Below are 15,823 nucleotides of genomic sequence, written 5' to 3'. Positions count from 1 at the left end.
CATTACTCGAGAATTACTCAAGCAAATGAAACCAAATTAGGGGCTGTCCACATACCACGTGGACAACTTTAGGGGGGGTAGGGGGTAAGACAATGTCCACGCTTGTCCACGGAGAGGGGAGAGGGTGTATAGATCGAGTCCACGTGGACAGGAAGAATATTTTTTCAAAATTCTAAATTTAGTGTTCTGATAAAAATACGCGTGGAATTAGGCAGCTGATTCGGAATATTTCGGGAGGTGATAGAGGATCATTTTTGATGAAAAAATTCTACGCATTTGGTCTATTCTCAACTAGAGTTGTTGAACTTTTCTTAAGTCGAATTTTATGTCCAATTTAGAAAGTACGTTACTTAGAATAATTATGCTACTCATTTGAAAGATAAGCAAATTTTGTGTAGAATGCAGTTGTAAAACTGTTCGGACCCCTACGGACCTTGGATACCTTAACACACGTGGTATATTCTCACAACCGACTTTTTCGCACAAACTTACGATATTAGAAAATCCATTTATTTCTAAACAGTGAGGGAAAACGTGTCCGACCGATCTGGCGATTTTATTAGAAGAGAACGAAATACAATTTCGAAAAACCAAAGCCTACTATGCGTAACTAACTATAACTAATAATTTTATCTAGAGAACTATGCTACACGAGGGATGCTCGCACACATTTCATCAAGCTACCTAACATGCCGGCCACCTAAATTCTGTTAACGAATTTACAAAAAATCTCAATTTATACACTTATTCGCCATTCGTTGCGGATTATCGTCGTGTGTTGACTGCAAAGCATTGATCTTCTCGAACGGCAGCAGGCAGACACGTGATGCTTGGCGCTTATAAACAGCTCCATTCGGCGTTCGAACCTTCACTACCCTGACCACACCGTCAGGGCCTGGGAAAATTTCAGTGATGCGAGCTAAAGGCCATTCAATAGCCGCATTGCCATCCTCTTTGACCACCACCATTTGCCCAACCTTCAATTGTGTTGCTTGAGGAAATCGCTGCTTTTGGTTATGAAGTTGCGAGATATATTCCCGCCTCCACCGCTTCCAATGCTGCTGAACCAACAATTGCAGTTGCTGGTAGTGCTGTAGTCGATTCGTGGGGACATCCGTATAATCTGGATCGGGTATTGCCAATAGAGAAGTGCCTGTCAGAAAATGCCCGGGAGTGAGCACGTCCAGCTCGCTTGGATCTTCCGACAGTGGAGTAAGTGGTCGAGAGTTCATAACAGCTTCGATCTGCGTAAGAATTGTCGTCATATCCTCGAAGGAGAGTTGTCGCTGGCCCAGAACGCGGATGAGTGACCGCTTCGCAGATTTCACTGCTGCCTCCCAAAGGCCGCCGAAGTTTGGTGATCGTGGCGGGATGAATTTCCAGATTATGCCACGCTGGGATGTTTCATGAGTGATTTCAATTGTCGTTGTTGGATCACGTAACAAGTCGTATAGCTCTCGAAGGTGATTGCTGGCTCCCTGGAAATTAAGGCCGTTATCCGAGTGGATTTCGGCGGGAAGACCTCTACGAGATATGAAACGTCGCAAGGCAGCCAGGAAAGCGGCAGTTGTGAGATCTCCTACCAACTCGAGATGCACAGCTTTCGTGCTGAAGCATACAAACACAGCAATTTAAGCTTTTTGAGCTGCCGCATGACGGTGCACAGGCTTTAAATAGACTACACCGTCTACACCGGTAACAGCAAAAGCACGACTAGGAGTTGTACGAGGTTTAGGGAGTTGACCAGGGGGTTGGGATACAGGGACAGGGTTGCTTCGGAAGCAGTGAGTGCAATTCCGGAAAATATAAGTTGCCAGTGCCTTACCATTTAAAGGCCAGAATTCTTGCCGAATTTGAGCGAGCGTCATACGGGAGCCGGAATGTAGTGCCATTTTGTGATATGTGACAGCCATCAGTCGCGAAAATGAATGGTTACCGGGTATAATCATAGGGTGTCGAACTGAATACGATTCTCCAGCGAGATTGAGCCGGCCACCAACGCGAAGTATGCCTAGCTGATCCAGGAAAGGGTTAAGCAATTTCAGTGACGAATGAGCAGGAATGATACGATGATTTGCGAGTGCTTTGATCTCTACAGCGAATGACTCTCGCTGAACACACCGCACCAGTGCGTACTTAGCTTCTTGAAGATCCTTAACGCTGAGAATCGGAATAGTGGGGGGCGAGCTGCGTCGTTTACATTTCCGGATGAATTTCACGCAGTACGCCGTAATCCGCAACAGTTTCCAGTAACAGGAATAATTATCCATGAAACCAGTGCGGTAAGTCTGCGAGGTCCTTCGGCATAACTCCTCGCGACACAAGATCAGCAGGATTCTCAGATCCTTTAACATGATTCCACCGGTGTCCCTTTGTAAGTTCTTGAATGTGTGAGACCCGGTTTGCGACGAATGTAGGCCACACGTATGGTGGCAGTTTTATCCACGACAGTACAACGGTCGAATCCGACCAGAACCAAGTCTCAATTTCCTTCATCTTGAGTGCGTGAACGAAGTCTCAATTTCCTTCATCTTGAGTGCGTGAACGATCGCGCGGTAAAGTTTAGCAGCAACAAAAGCACCACACAGCTCCAACCTTGCGAGTGTAATTTTCTTCAGGCTTGCGGGGCGAGATTTAGCTGCCAGAAACTCGACTTTGATTCGCCCGTACTGGTTGATAGAACGAGTATAGATGCATGCGCCGTAGGCAGCTTCGGATGCATCCGAAAATACATGGAACTATGTTAACGCCGGCTTATCAGTAAAAGCATGTCGGTTAATTTTGATGTTGGAGAGCAATGGAAGTTGCTGATAGAAATCTGCCCACTGTTTATCTAAGTCTGGTGGCAATGGATCATCCCAACCTTGAGTAGCCACCCATAATAGCTGCATCCGAATTTTAGCCCACGCGATGACAGGAGCTGTTATACCAGTCGGATCGAATAATTGAGCCACAACGGAATAAATTTTACGCCTAGTCCACTGTCCGCTTACAGCAAGACCCGAGACGTCTATGCCTAATGAATCTGGCCCTGGTTGCCAGTTGATACCTAGCGTTTTTACACGCTCCTGGTCGAAACTCAATGTGGATGTCGTTCCCAAATCTTCAGCAGATAAACCTGCCAACACAGCTTCCGAACTTGATACCCATTTTCGCAGTCTGAAACCACCTTTAGGCAACAGCTGGTCTAATTCTCGCCGTAGTAAAATAGCTTGTTCTTCGGAATTCGCACCTCCGATAAAATCGTCCACGTAGAAATCATGTACGAGCGCCGCATTCGCTCGTGGATATTGATCACCTTCGTCGTGTGCTAACTGCTGCAAACATCGCGTTGCGAGAAACGATGATGGAGCTAAACCAAAAGTCACTCTAGACATTTCATATGTTGCAATAGGTTCTGATAGCGAGAATCTCCACAAAATCCGGAGCAAAGAAGTGTCGTCATGATGGACCTTCACCTGCAGATACATCTTCTCGATGTCAGCAACGAGAGCCACAGAATGCATACGGAAACGAAGCAGCAAATCAAACAGAGGATCCTGGATGACTGGACCTGTCATTAGAGCATCGTTAAGAGAGTAATTGAATGACGTCTTGGCTGAACCATCGAATACTGGCCGAATCTTCGTGGTCGAACTCAACTCCTTGAAGACGGGATGGTGAGGAAGGAAGAAAGCAATCCGTTTATCATGTGGTTTTGATCTAAGTATGCTTGAATCGCTTCGTTGTAACGTCTACGTAGTTCCGAATCCTTGTTCAGTCGCCGTTCGAGCTGTACAAGTCTACGCACCGCCATGTCCTTCGATTCGCCTATCATCTGCTCGAAACCCATTCGCTTCGGCAGACGTACCACGTATCTTCCCGTTGAATCACGTGAAAAAGTAGTTCGAAAGTGCTCTTCACAGTCTTGCTTTTCCTGGGTTAGCTTCGTTACATCTTGTAGTTCTTCAATCGCCCAAAATCTCTCAATCGTTTCCTCCAGGGTAGTTGTTTTGACGCTTGCGTGACATCATGGGACAGGATTGAGGCTACCCAAATTCGCCTTACCAGCTGCAATCCACCCGAAAACGGTATTGACAAAGAGTGGAAGTCCTTCATCTATCCGCTGGATTTGTATCCGGCCACCATTCAGTAACAAGAACTCGTAAAAATACTCCAAACCCAACAGAATATCAATCGGTGCTCGCTTATGGAAGCCTGGATCTGCCAAAGTCATATCTGATGGAAAATTCCAATTGCCGATCGGAATTGTTGTCGAGGGCTGGTCTTCCGTAACCTTTTTGATCACCAAAAAATCCATCGGCACTGAATAATTTGTGATACGTGAACCGATCGTGGTGGACACAGAACCGTTTATCTGTATCCGCGCGCTGCCGATACCAGAGATTGGTATATTTTTGGCTTTTCTGTGTAATTTTAACATCTGACAGAGTCTTTCGGATATCAAATTCATTTGAGATCCGCTGTCTAAGAGCGCTCTCGCAGTATGCAACCGTCCGTTACAATCCTTCACAAATACGAGAACTGTTGACAAAAAGACGTGTACTTCCCGTGATTCCGCTGCGACATTAGCTGCATAGATTGTCGCTACCGAACTCTGAAGAGACTGTTGAGTTGTTTCCGTTTTGACTGCCGTATTCATAAGAGCACCAGAACCAGCCGTTTGCGTTTTCTTGGGAAACTGAGTATCAGCCGCAGATCCAGAACCAGATGTTGATAATCCAGGATGAAGCAAAGTGTGATGCTTCTTACTGCACGTTCGACAACGGAAATTAGAACTACAATCTCGACTGTAGTGATCACGACGCAGACAGTTGCTGCATAGTTTTTTCGAATTCACGACCTGGAACCGTTTATCCAGTGTCATTTTCAAGAAATCAGGACAGTTACTGATGAAATGGGAACCGCTACAAGAGACACACTTCGGCAATAAATTTTCCTACACTGAATGGACCGACAACTTCGAAAACGGTTTCTTTGCTGGTGGGGTAGGAGAAGAGAGTGAAACTTGTTTTCTTTCGAAACACTGGTCGACAGCTATCGCATCTAGAATTCGGGTTTGTCCTTCTAAAAACTCCATCACGTGCAGGTACGCTGGCTCTTCCTTCATCAGAGCAAATTCTTCCCAATCTTTCTGCGAAACGTCATCCAGCTTCGATATCACCAGCTGCGTCAGCATCGCCCCCCAACCCGCAGTCACTTCTCCCAAATGATCTAAAATTTTCAGATGTTGGTCAAAGCAGTCGATGACATCATGGATGCCACTTGCTGTTATCTTCTTTAATTTCGGGTACTGTAGCAGAGCATTTACGTGTCGCTTCTTCTGCAAGTACACATTTGAAAATCGCTTAGTCAAAGCAGACCAAGCAGCACCGTAGCTCGCTTCGCTCATTGGGAATGCGTCTACCACCTTCAGCGCCTCACCCTTCAAAGACGCTCGTAAGTAGTGGAAACGTTGTATCGCGCTTAGATCCGGATTGCCATGGATCAGCGATTTAAAAGTGTCAAAAAATGGTAACCACTTGTCAAATTCCCCGTTAAATTCTGGCAAGTTAATTTTTGGCAATTGAATACTGGCACATGTTCCCATACGTGGAGGGGTATCGTTAGAGGTAGAGGGAGAAATTGGGATGGTTGGCAACTTTGATTTCAACCCTGCCCTTACCTGGAAGTACAACTCCTCGAACTCGGCTCGGGTTCTCTTGTGCTGGTCCGTCCTTTCCTCCTCTAGCTCTTCCATCTCCTCTATCTGCGTCTGAACTTCTCCGAATTCGTCCCACTTTTCATCAAGCTTGTCGAGTCGTGCCTCAACCTGGAGAGCGTGATTGGCCGGATCATATTGCTTCAGGAAATGGTCCGTGCGTACGAGGAAGTCAATGATGTTATCCCGTGCATGCAGCTTCGGCTTCAGCTTCTTCGTCATCTCGTAACAGTCGTCGATATGAGAGTTCTGGAAAAGTACAACGCACAGCACCACAACACCAACTAGTGGAAAAATTGGAAAAAGGCTCACCTGTGTGTTAGGTTCTACAGCCAAGTTTCAGCTTCTCGATTGAATCTGACACCCAATTGATAATCAGCCGGTCCACGAAAAAAACGTACTGTGATCGTCCAACAAGCAGCGAAAAAATTTTCCTTCCAGAAAGTTCCACTTTTTCAATCGCAGCAATCAAGGCGCGATGAAAATGTTTTAGAAAATGGTATCCAAGGCAATACGTTTCACGGTACTAAACTAATTCTGGTCAACGGCACCAATGTTCGGACCCGTTCCTACGGACCTTGGACACCTTAAAACACGTGGTATATTCTCACAACCGACTTTTTCGCACAAACTAAAAACCACTTACGATATTAGAAAATCCATTTATTTCTAAACAGTGAGGGAAAACGTGTCCGACCGATCTGGCGATTTTATTAGAAGAGAACGAAATACAATTTCGAAAAACCAAAGCCTACTATGCGTAACTAACTATAACTAATAATTTTATCTAGAGAACTATGCTACACGAGGGATGCTCGCACACATTTCATCAAGCTACCTAACAAAAACATTTAAATTAATGGAACCAAGTAACTTTTAGAGGTAAAGATGAAACTTAAATTTTTGTGCTTTTATAGGTTTTTATAAATTTTCAAAAAATACATGATAAACTGGATTGTTTCTATCAACCAAATTGAAGCTGTCCAACCATTCTACAATTGGTCGGGGTTCGGCCAAAATGAACCAATCGGCATTTTTTTCAAAATTAGTTACTTACACCATTGGATGCAGAAAATTATAATCTATCGACGATTCAGAACATAATTTATGCACAATTTTCTCAAATCAAAGCAATTGAATCGTGCTACGCAGCGTAATTTTTGAATTAAAGTCAGTTTAAGGCACAAAGAACGGTCTCAAGGAAAAGTTCAATAATTCTTTCGTAAATGAGATTTGACCATAAGCGTGGAAGATTTTTTTCATCAAATACGATCCTCTATCACATGAAATATTTCGTATCAGCTACCTAACAACTTGTATACAACAATATTTCGAACAGATATAATAGTTTTCGGTATTCTATTCAATTTATGAGAAAGCTTTCTCAGCAGTTTAACCAAGCTGTAAAAAATATTTTTAACGAACTCCATTGATGTAATTTTGACTATTGGCATTACAGAAACCCAAATCTTCGAGAATTATTTTTTCCGTCCTTCTGTTTTCCGGAAAATGATAAAAATCGAAAAATCGCCCAACAAAAACATTGGCTGAAACCTACATTTATGATCCTGTAGGAGGTTCAATCCAATGGTCCATCACAATGTACGTTCTTTTATCAAAATAATACTGTTAGAAAGTATACATATTTTTGCATTTTAGAAGGTTTTGTTTTTTATTAGGTTATGTGAGGTTATGTACTTTTCACACATAGTAGCTTTAACCCGCATTTATTGTCATTTATTTAATTGATGGTATGTGATAGCTAATAAATTGAGCTATCATTTGATGCCAAAACCTTACCATATGGTAGCTTTCCAAAGCCATGAAAAATGATCAAAGTTGCTGTTCGATTTTCCGAACGCTTGGCCTGAAATAGGTTAAACATTTCTTCATGTTTTTGAGGAATCAATTAACTTTTTATTAAAATAATTGATTTCTCAGAAACTTATTACAGTCGGGCAGCAGATTTCAAACCAAAAATGTACAAATTTTCGAAAAATGGGGAGGATAGGGACAGCGACTGATTAATTGTTGCGTTGAATTGTTCTTTAGTAAACTGTTCGAATTTGATAAGTGATGTTTTGATAAGGATTTTAGCGGAGGAAAACCAAAGAGCAATACAAATAACTTTTCGGGCAAGGCTAGTAAAAAAATCAATGAGTCGTGTGTTTTCTGATGTATACACCGATTCTGCATTCCGCCGGATTTGCATTCCGTTCGAAACCATTATTTCGTTTGACATATAATTTTGCACTCCCTATTTTTTTACCCATTTAATGTTCGAAGAGAAGCAGATTGAACGAAATGCAAAAACAACTTGAACGGAATACAGAATGGAATTTAATCAAGTCGATTGAAATATTTCGAATCGATCGAAATACAAAATAGGGGTGATAGTTTTTCACCGCGAGCATTTTGAAAGCCATCTAGACACTCAATGGATAATGGTCAATAAGCAGTTGAAAAATTAAAAAAAAAATACATTGAAAATATTTCTAATACGCTATTAGTACCCTCTGAAAAATGCCGGAACTATTGCGGAAAACGTTTCGCATTGCGCTGATGACTTAAGGCCCATTTATACGTTGCTAGTAGCTGACTTGACAATGAGCAGCTACTGACCCGGTGGACTCGCTTGACAATTGGTTGACTCGCCTTGTCCGTTCACATAGTGTGAGCTGCTGGCGAGAAACTAGATACTACGGCACGGGTTTACCTGGGATGCCAGGCGATTTTTCAAATGTCCATCAAATAGTCAGAAACAGCAATCAGGTCCGAATTTGTCAAATGATTGGTCCGAAATCGACTTCTTTATTGGTAGTTTTCATCTTAGGTTTTCAGTTGAATGTATCATTACACAATTTTATAGAGATTACAGAGCAGTGTTGAGAATAACACCTGAACAAGTGGAAAAACTGTTGAATTTAATTGCTCCACAAATACAACGCCAAGATACACTCATGAAGGATGCTGTACCTGCAAGAGTGATAATATAAATGACATTGATATGCCTTTCTTCTGGAATATTGTTCAGATTGTTGTCGATATTTTTTAGAATCTCGAAAGCATCCATAGCTAAGATAATTCCGGAAGTATGTGATGCTTTAAATGATAGTCTAGAAGACTTTTTAAAATTTTATTCACACGCGTCAAAAATTAAAATAATGAATGAAAATGTACTTTTTTAAATCGAATATGTATTCTGTTTCTTAGAACCTTACTTTTTTTCGCAAGTTGTGAGTGAATTTTGAATGAAAATTGTGCCTGATAATGATTCTATATTAGACATTCTCCAGAAAACTATCTCAAAAAGAAAGCGTGCCCCGCCAGCGTGCAAAACAGAATAACAATGATTTCGTTAAGAAACTATGAGGGTTTTATTTGTTTTTCCAATAATTTTCAAGTCTATAAATATCTTCGCATATTTTCAAATATCTTAAAAATAGAGACATTTCTTTACATTTGGCATCCCTGATTCGAACGCTAAATTCTGTTTTTGACGTTTTGAAGCATGCGAGTGCGAGTAAATTCAAAAAACTTTGAAGTAGCTCGCACGCCGGATCACACATGACAATAACTGGCATGATGTGTTCACACGGTGTGAGTAGCTGCACTGCAGTAACTGACTAGACCGACTCGTATGCTTGCTCGCACCGTCTGAACCCGGCTTTAAAGTGAAGCGAATGTGTGAATGAATCGATATTTCCTGTGAGCAATCGTACTCCGGAGTGGGCAAAAAACTACACTCGATAAAAAAAATTAGAGAAGCAAAATGCGACATCGAAAATTTTGAATGATTTTTGAAACGCTATAACTCAACGCTATAAAACAACTGAAACGCTATAAAACAATGCATTCGTCAAAGTAACAACTGAACCTTGTATAGAATATTTTTGAATTTGCAGTGGGCTGATTTAACCATCGATTTGCGGTGCGTTCATTATTTCATGAAATATTCATGATTCAAAATGAAAGGATAAACGGATCATTCGATAGAGAATACCTCTGTAGAAAATAGTTCTACTGAAACTTCCTATGAATCAAATGAAAGCGAAATAATCAGGTTGATTGGATTGTTTTTGTGAATATATTTTTAAAATTTATCGAAACTTTGAAAGCAAACGTTTTCTCTTTTCTTGCAATGTCTTTTGTCTACAACGCATATACACATTAAACTAAAATATGTACGTACGATATCCATAAACCAGAAAGGGCCTGGCCGGGTAAGGGAGTAAAATGTGCCCCCAAACCAAATCACTAGCTGTATGGCAAATATTGTAAAGGATATTATATAAGAAATTTTGGTGGTTTATTTGAACCCCTACGTGGTTTGACGTAGGATCTATAGTGAAAAACGTACTTTTTCGTTTATTTCACGCCATCCTCAATAGATCCGAGATAACAATTTGAAAAAAATACTAAATGTGCATCTTACCACGGTGTATCAAGAAAAACTATCAAAAAAATATTTAATCAAAAATTTTAGTACTAAAAAAATATTTAAATTTTGAATTTTTTTTTTGGGATTTAGAGATTCAGTACTACTCTAATTCATATTTAAATGTGCTCTTACGGCTTTTCTAGATTGATAAATATCTTCAAACTGTTTTTTTTTCAAATATTTAATAATAAAAAAAAATAAAAAAAATACACAGTACAAAAAAGTGTTATAGATTTTCTGGCATTTCGAAATTTTGAAAAAAAATATAACTTTGAGACCCACTTCTGCTAAAATTTTTATTTAAATGCGTTCGTATGTGTCTTTTTTCTACATGTGGCGTAATTTTTCCTGAATTTTTAAGAGCATTGTGTGACACAAAAATAATTTTCTTCATCGTTTGCATTATTATTTTTATTTTTTTGTAAACGATTATTTTATTGTATTCGTGGTTTTCAATTGAAAGATTAAAATAAAAAAACAAATCGGTTTTGTGGTCTCAAAGTTATATTTTTTTTCAAAATTTCGAAATGCCAGAAAATCTATAACACTTTTTTGTACTGTGTATTTTTTTTATTTATTTTTTATTATTAAATATTTGAAAAAAAAAAACAGTTTGAAGATATTTATCAATCTAGAAAAGCCGTAAGAGCACATTTAAATATGAATTAGAGTAGTACTGAATCTCTAAATCCCAAAAAAAAAATTCAAAATTTAAATATTTTTTTAGTACTAAAATTTTTGATTAAATATTTTTTTGATAGTTTTTCTTGACACATACGAACGCATTTAAATAAAAATTTTAGCAGAAGTGGGTCTCAAAGTTATATTTTTTTTCAAAATTTCGAAATGCCAGAAAATCTATAACACTTTTTTGTACTGTGTATTTTTTTTATTTTTTTTTTATTATTAAATATTTGAAAAAAAAAACAGTTTGAAGATATTTATCAATCTAGAAAAGCCGTAAGAGCACATTTAAATATGAATTAGAGTAGTACTGAATCTCTAAATCCCAAAAAAAAAATTCAAAATTTAAATATTTTTTTAGTACTAAAATTTTTGATTAAATATTTTTTTGATAGTTTTTCTTGATACACCGTGGTAAGATGCACATTCAGTATTTTTTTCAAATTGTTATCTCGGATCTATTGAGGATGGCGTGAAATAAACGAAAAAGTACGTTTTTCACTATAGATCCTACGTCAAACCACGTAGGGGTTCAAATAAACCACCAAAATTTCTTATATAATATCCTTTACAATATTTGCCATACAGCTAGTGATTTGGTTTGGGGGCACTTTTTACTCCCTTACCTAACCACTCTTTGGAGCTATAAAAAAATATTTTTTGATACCGCGCAACACTGAAAAAATTCTGAAAAAAAATCACACATATTTAGAAAAGTCGTAGAAACACATTTAAATATGAATTAGAGTAGTACTGAATCTCTAAATCCCAAAAAAAAATTCAAAACTTCAATATTTTTTTAGTACTAAAATTTTTGATGAAATTTTTTTTGATAATTTTTTTATACACCGTAGTAAGATGCACAATCAGTATTTTTTTCAAATTTTTATCTCGGATCTTTTGAGGATGGCGTGAAATAATCGAAAAAGTACGTTTTTCACTATAGACCCTACATCAAACCACATAGGGGTTCAAATAAACCGCAAAAATTACCTATTTAATATCCTTTACAATATTTGCCATACAGCTAGTGATTTGGTTTGGGGGCACTTTTTACTCCCTTACCATTTAAATCCATTTAATTTTATTCGGATGCGGATTGTTCAACTGTATATTGCACGTTTCCGTGTTGGCATACTAGATAGCGTGGCTACATTTAGGAAAATCAGTAACGACATTTAGGAAAATCAGTAACTTTACAAAAACTCGTTTTTGTTTGGCGGCCAACGAGCTCATCTCAGGGTTGTTTCACCTGATCCAGAAACTCATAGACTCATAGACGGACAAAATTGGCTAGAACAAGACGTTGATTGACTGGTCAGTAGACAAACACCGAGACTAAACAAACTCTTGAAGTATTCAAAACGGGACGGAACTATTGAATTATTGTCAATAAATAACACTAACGCGTTTTTGATGGGGTGCTTCGCCCTCGTCGGCATCCCTCAATGTTTTCATTTCCCACCGTTCATTATACTCCACCCCGCATATCGGGCGGCAGAGCCCAGACCCCGACCGGAAAGTGGGAATTAAAGTTACGTTACCAGCCGAATGCATGCATGCATGTATGGGACGGTCGTAAAAAAAAGGTCATAAAAAATAGGATGTCACGTGGCGCCTCTTGTTACAGACCGCCACCTCCAATGGACGGAATTGATCGGCAACGGCAAAGGTTAATATTGGCTGAAGTGGAACAACAAACTTATCGATCGATCTTCCGCTCATCAGAAGCGCCCTGAGCTTCTTGACGAGGCGGGAGGCGGGAGGTTTCGCTCGGATCTCATCCCACATATACCAAGCTAATCATCCACATGCATATGATGCCAGAGGATGGTAACAATTGAACACACCGGATTATTTCAATAAACGATATGATTAGGATGACAAAGTGCCCTGTCGATTTTTTACGACAGTGTTGTTTGGTCGCGCTTAATTAATAAGTTATGCCTTTTAAATTGCTGGCTAATAAAACAGTAAACAAGACGTCAGATCGCGGGATTAATGTCGTGAACCTTATCCCCATGAGATCAGAAATACGCTATTTTTGATATTTTCTTACAAAAAAGATTAGAAATGAGAGACTATACCCATACTCCTTGATAGCATTCATGAGTCAGAAGCGTGACATTCGAAGTATAATTGGAAGTAATTCGTCACCAGTTAAATTCACAAGATTAATGACCCCCGCAAAGAAGAAAGAAACCCTTTTTCTAAATTCAAACAAATCATATAAACGATCCTCTGTCTATTTATTATTCTAATCACATGTTCAGTCGAGGGACAATTTAGCTAGAAAAAAACGCTGGTGTTAGCAAACTTTTTTTTTTGCTTTGTCCCACTGTCACCCTATTAGGGAAATAAATAGCAATACTGAGGAGAACAATTATTTGCTTTTTTTATTCGCTGGCCAGTACGAGCCCGTCAAAGTCACTCCCACAATTCAAGGAATTTAATAAAACTTCACTGCTCGGAAATCATTTATTACAACCGTCCGAAGCCTTTTTCTCCGAAACCGCCCCCGATGTCGCGCTTTGTCACACCCCCAAGCGGTGGGAACGAGGCAAAACGAGGCTGCCATAAATCAAAGATTTTTCGGCAATAACTGGATGCAATTGACATGTTTCAAATATTTGAAAAATGTTTTGTTTTGCTCGCGTAATAATCGTCATTGCTCTCCTGCCCTGCGGTGTCCGATTGCCGGAGGGTTGTAAATCATTGAGCAGTGACTGCGCGCTATGTCAACCCTCGGGGAGCTATCGACTGCCATCCGGTTTTTTTTTTTTGCAATTTTCTGCTTTTCATATGCTAAAAGCATCCTATCGGTTCGAGAGAGCGAAAAAAAATACAACCGTTCTATTCAAATCACGTGTTCGAGAAAAGAATGCTCTTATTGGAAAAAAGGAATATAAATCGATTATGGCAGCGACACCCGACTTCTGCTGATTCTTAAACTGCGAAATTGGTTTATCACTTCTTTTTTTTGCATAATGCTAAATCAATTTTCGAGATATATTTATTTCCACACGTAATGTTGTTAGATCCGAGTGATTCGTTTCTCGGAACTCGTCCCGCGAGCGCAAACCAATTTGTAGAGAATTGATCGCCTGGCGCGGTTTATAATACAACACCCAGCGTTTCGATGGTGGCCATTATTTGTCTTCGGTGCCAGCGAACGACCCGCATTCGAAAAGTTACATTTTCCACGCCGCAAAGTAACAAAAATGTTGACGCTCGAAGCACCAAATCGCGTGCTACAATCCCATGAACCGAACATGACTTACCATCATCGTCACTTTGCGTCTCTCTTCGACAAAGTCCCTCCTGCATCCATCCTTCCACCGGTAGTCGAAGCGATCAATCGAGTGCGGAAAGGTCCTTCCTTCCTTTCAGTCGCAGGATTATTTGTTGTATCTAGCGGAGCAACAAACAGCATTACGACGCATAACGAATGGAGTTCCTTCTCGTGTTCATCTGTCTTCACTACCCTCCGACCAGCATCGGATCAGACAGGCAGCGGTTGAAATTGATCTATATGGAGACCCATGGCGTTAAATGTTACGGAATCATACGTCAGCCCATGCGATACGAAAGGTGGCACAATGTTCGGGGTTGCAACTCGTGGGAATTATCACGAGCAACAGGGCGATGGCATTATTCTAAACACATTAAACTCATAACATAATGAAATCTATTGAGGTGTAAACGAGTTGGTAGGACTATTAGTAAAACAATAACATTCGAACAGAATTCGGCTTCTTATGTGACAATAGGAATTCCTAATTCAAATTCTTACTCGTGAATGTTAGACGCATATCCACCTCAGCTGAATCTTGCAAACCTTACACTTCGACTGAACTGGTTGCACAGCTTTTCTTAGGTTATGATGTTGGTCCTACTTTAGTATCACATTATCGTACAAGCCGAAGGTTGGAGCCGAACACGATATCTTCGATCTTACATTCCTGAAACCTCCAGAAAACCATCTATGTTTATATTTCTAAAGGATTGAAATGTATCATTCGCTTCTTCACGGAAGGGTATAAACTGATGATTCCGGTGATAAACCATTACAAAGCGGTCGAAGAACTTCTAAAGCGGAATAAGTTGGAGTACGTCTCCCATGATATCGAAACGAACAAACCACTCAAAGTGATCTTGCCTGGCCTTCCGGATTTGGATAACGCCACCTTACCGGCCGAACTGACGGAGAAGTGACTAAAACCGATTCAATCATTGAAGATGACTCGTCATGACACCGCTCGTAAATACCGGGATCAGCTCTATCTGATTCACCAGGAGAATAACTGAACTCGCGTTATACGTGCCCTTACTCGCAAATTACAGGATGATCTGGATGCCCTAACAGAGTATTTCACGAGATGGAAAATTATAATCAACGAGGCTAAATACCATCTTGTTTCCACACTCGAAGTCACCGAAACTTGTCCTGGCTGAAAGACATTGAATCATCAACAGATGCTACTTAGAAGGTCTATTCAAAAAGTATCGCGACTTTCGAATTTATGCCGGTTACGTATATTCGATTCTAGATTGTTCGTGGCATTATGTTGTTACTCATGTCTGTCACTTATGCTGACAAATACGACTATTTTGAATATTCAGTTAATTTTTGACAACTGCTTCTCTTACACGTGTTTTGGTTCATCTTCGATTTTTGCCAATTGCAAGAATGGATCAAAAAATCTGTACAGCGCGGACTCGATTATATACAGTTTTTGATTTCTTTTCACTGTATATAATCGAATCCTGTATCTAATCGAGTCAGAATTTTTTTTTATTTTTTTTTGACGTAGAACTACGTCTTTCATTAAGGGTGCCAGAAAACAGAAAACAGGTCACGTTTTCATGAAATAAAGTTAACGTTAATAACTATTTTTGCCGCTAACGGATTTTGGTGATTTACATACCAATCGAATCGGAAAATCCATAAGATTTGTTTGCTATGCTATACATTACAATCCCATAGTCTGTATATG

General features: G+C 39.6%; 3 protein-coding genes across 3 annotated transcripts; all 3 read right to left on the bottom strand.

The window, feature by feature from the left end:
• Positions 1–731: 731 nt before the first annotated feature.
• LOC129772873 (uncharacterized) lies at positions 732–2,354 on the bottom strand. Its single transcript, XM_055776392.1, has 2 exons — positions 1,969–2,354; positions 732–1,608 (listed from the first exon to the last, which is right to left on the bottom strand). The coding sequence occupies exons 1-2, from the start codon at positions 2,352–2,354 to the stop codon at positions 732–734; spliced, it is 1,263 nt and encodes a 420-aa protein (XP_055632367.1).
• Positions 2,355–2,738: 384 nt separating this feature from the next.
• Positions 2,739–3,560, bottom strand: LOC129772872 (uncharacterized). Its single transcript, XM_055776391.1, has one exon. The coding sequence runs from the start codon at positions 3,558–3,560 to the stop codon at positions 2,739–2,741; it is 822 nt and encodes a 273-aa protein (XP_055632366.1).
• A 1,379-nt stretch (positions 3,561–4,939) lies between these two features.
• On the bottom strand, positions 4,940–5,923 carry LOC129772871 (uncharacterized). The gene has a single exon (XM_055776390.1). It carries the CDS (start codon positions 5,921–5,923, stop codon positions 4,940–4,942), a length of 984 nt encoding a protein of 327 aa, XP_055632365.1.
• Between the last annotated feature and the right edge of the window lie 9,900 nt (positions 5,924–15,823).

The sequence above is a fragment of the Toxorhynchites rutilus genome, chromosome 3, assembly GCF_029784135.1.
Source record: "Toxorhynchites rutilus septentrionalis strain SRP chromosome 3, ASM2978413v1, whole genome shotgun sequence".
NCBI lineage: Eukaryota > Metazoa > Arthropoda > Insecta > Diptera > Culicidae > Toxorhynchites > Toxorhynchites rutilus.
Note: the sequence above shows the minus strand (reverse complement) of the source record. Positions and strands in the feature narration are given on the sequence as shown.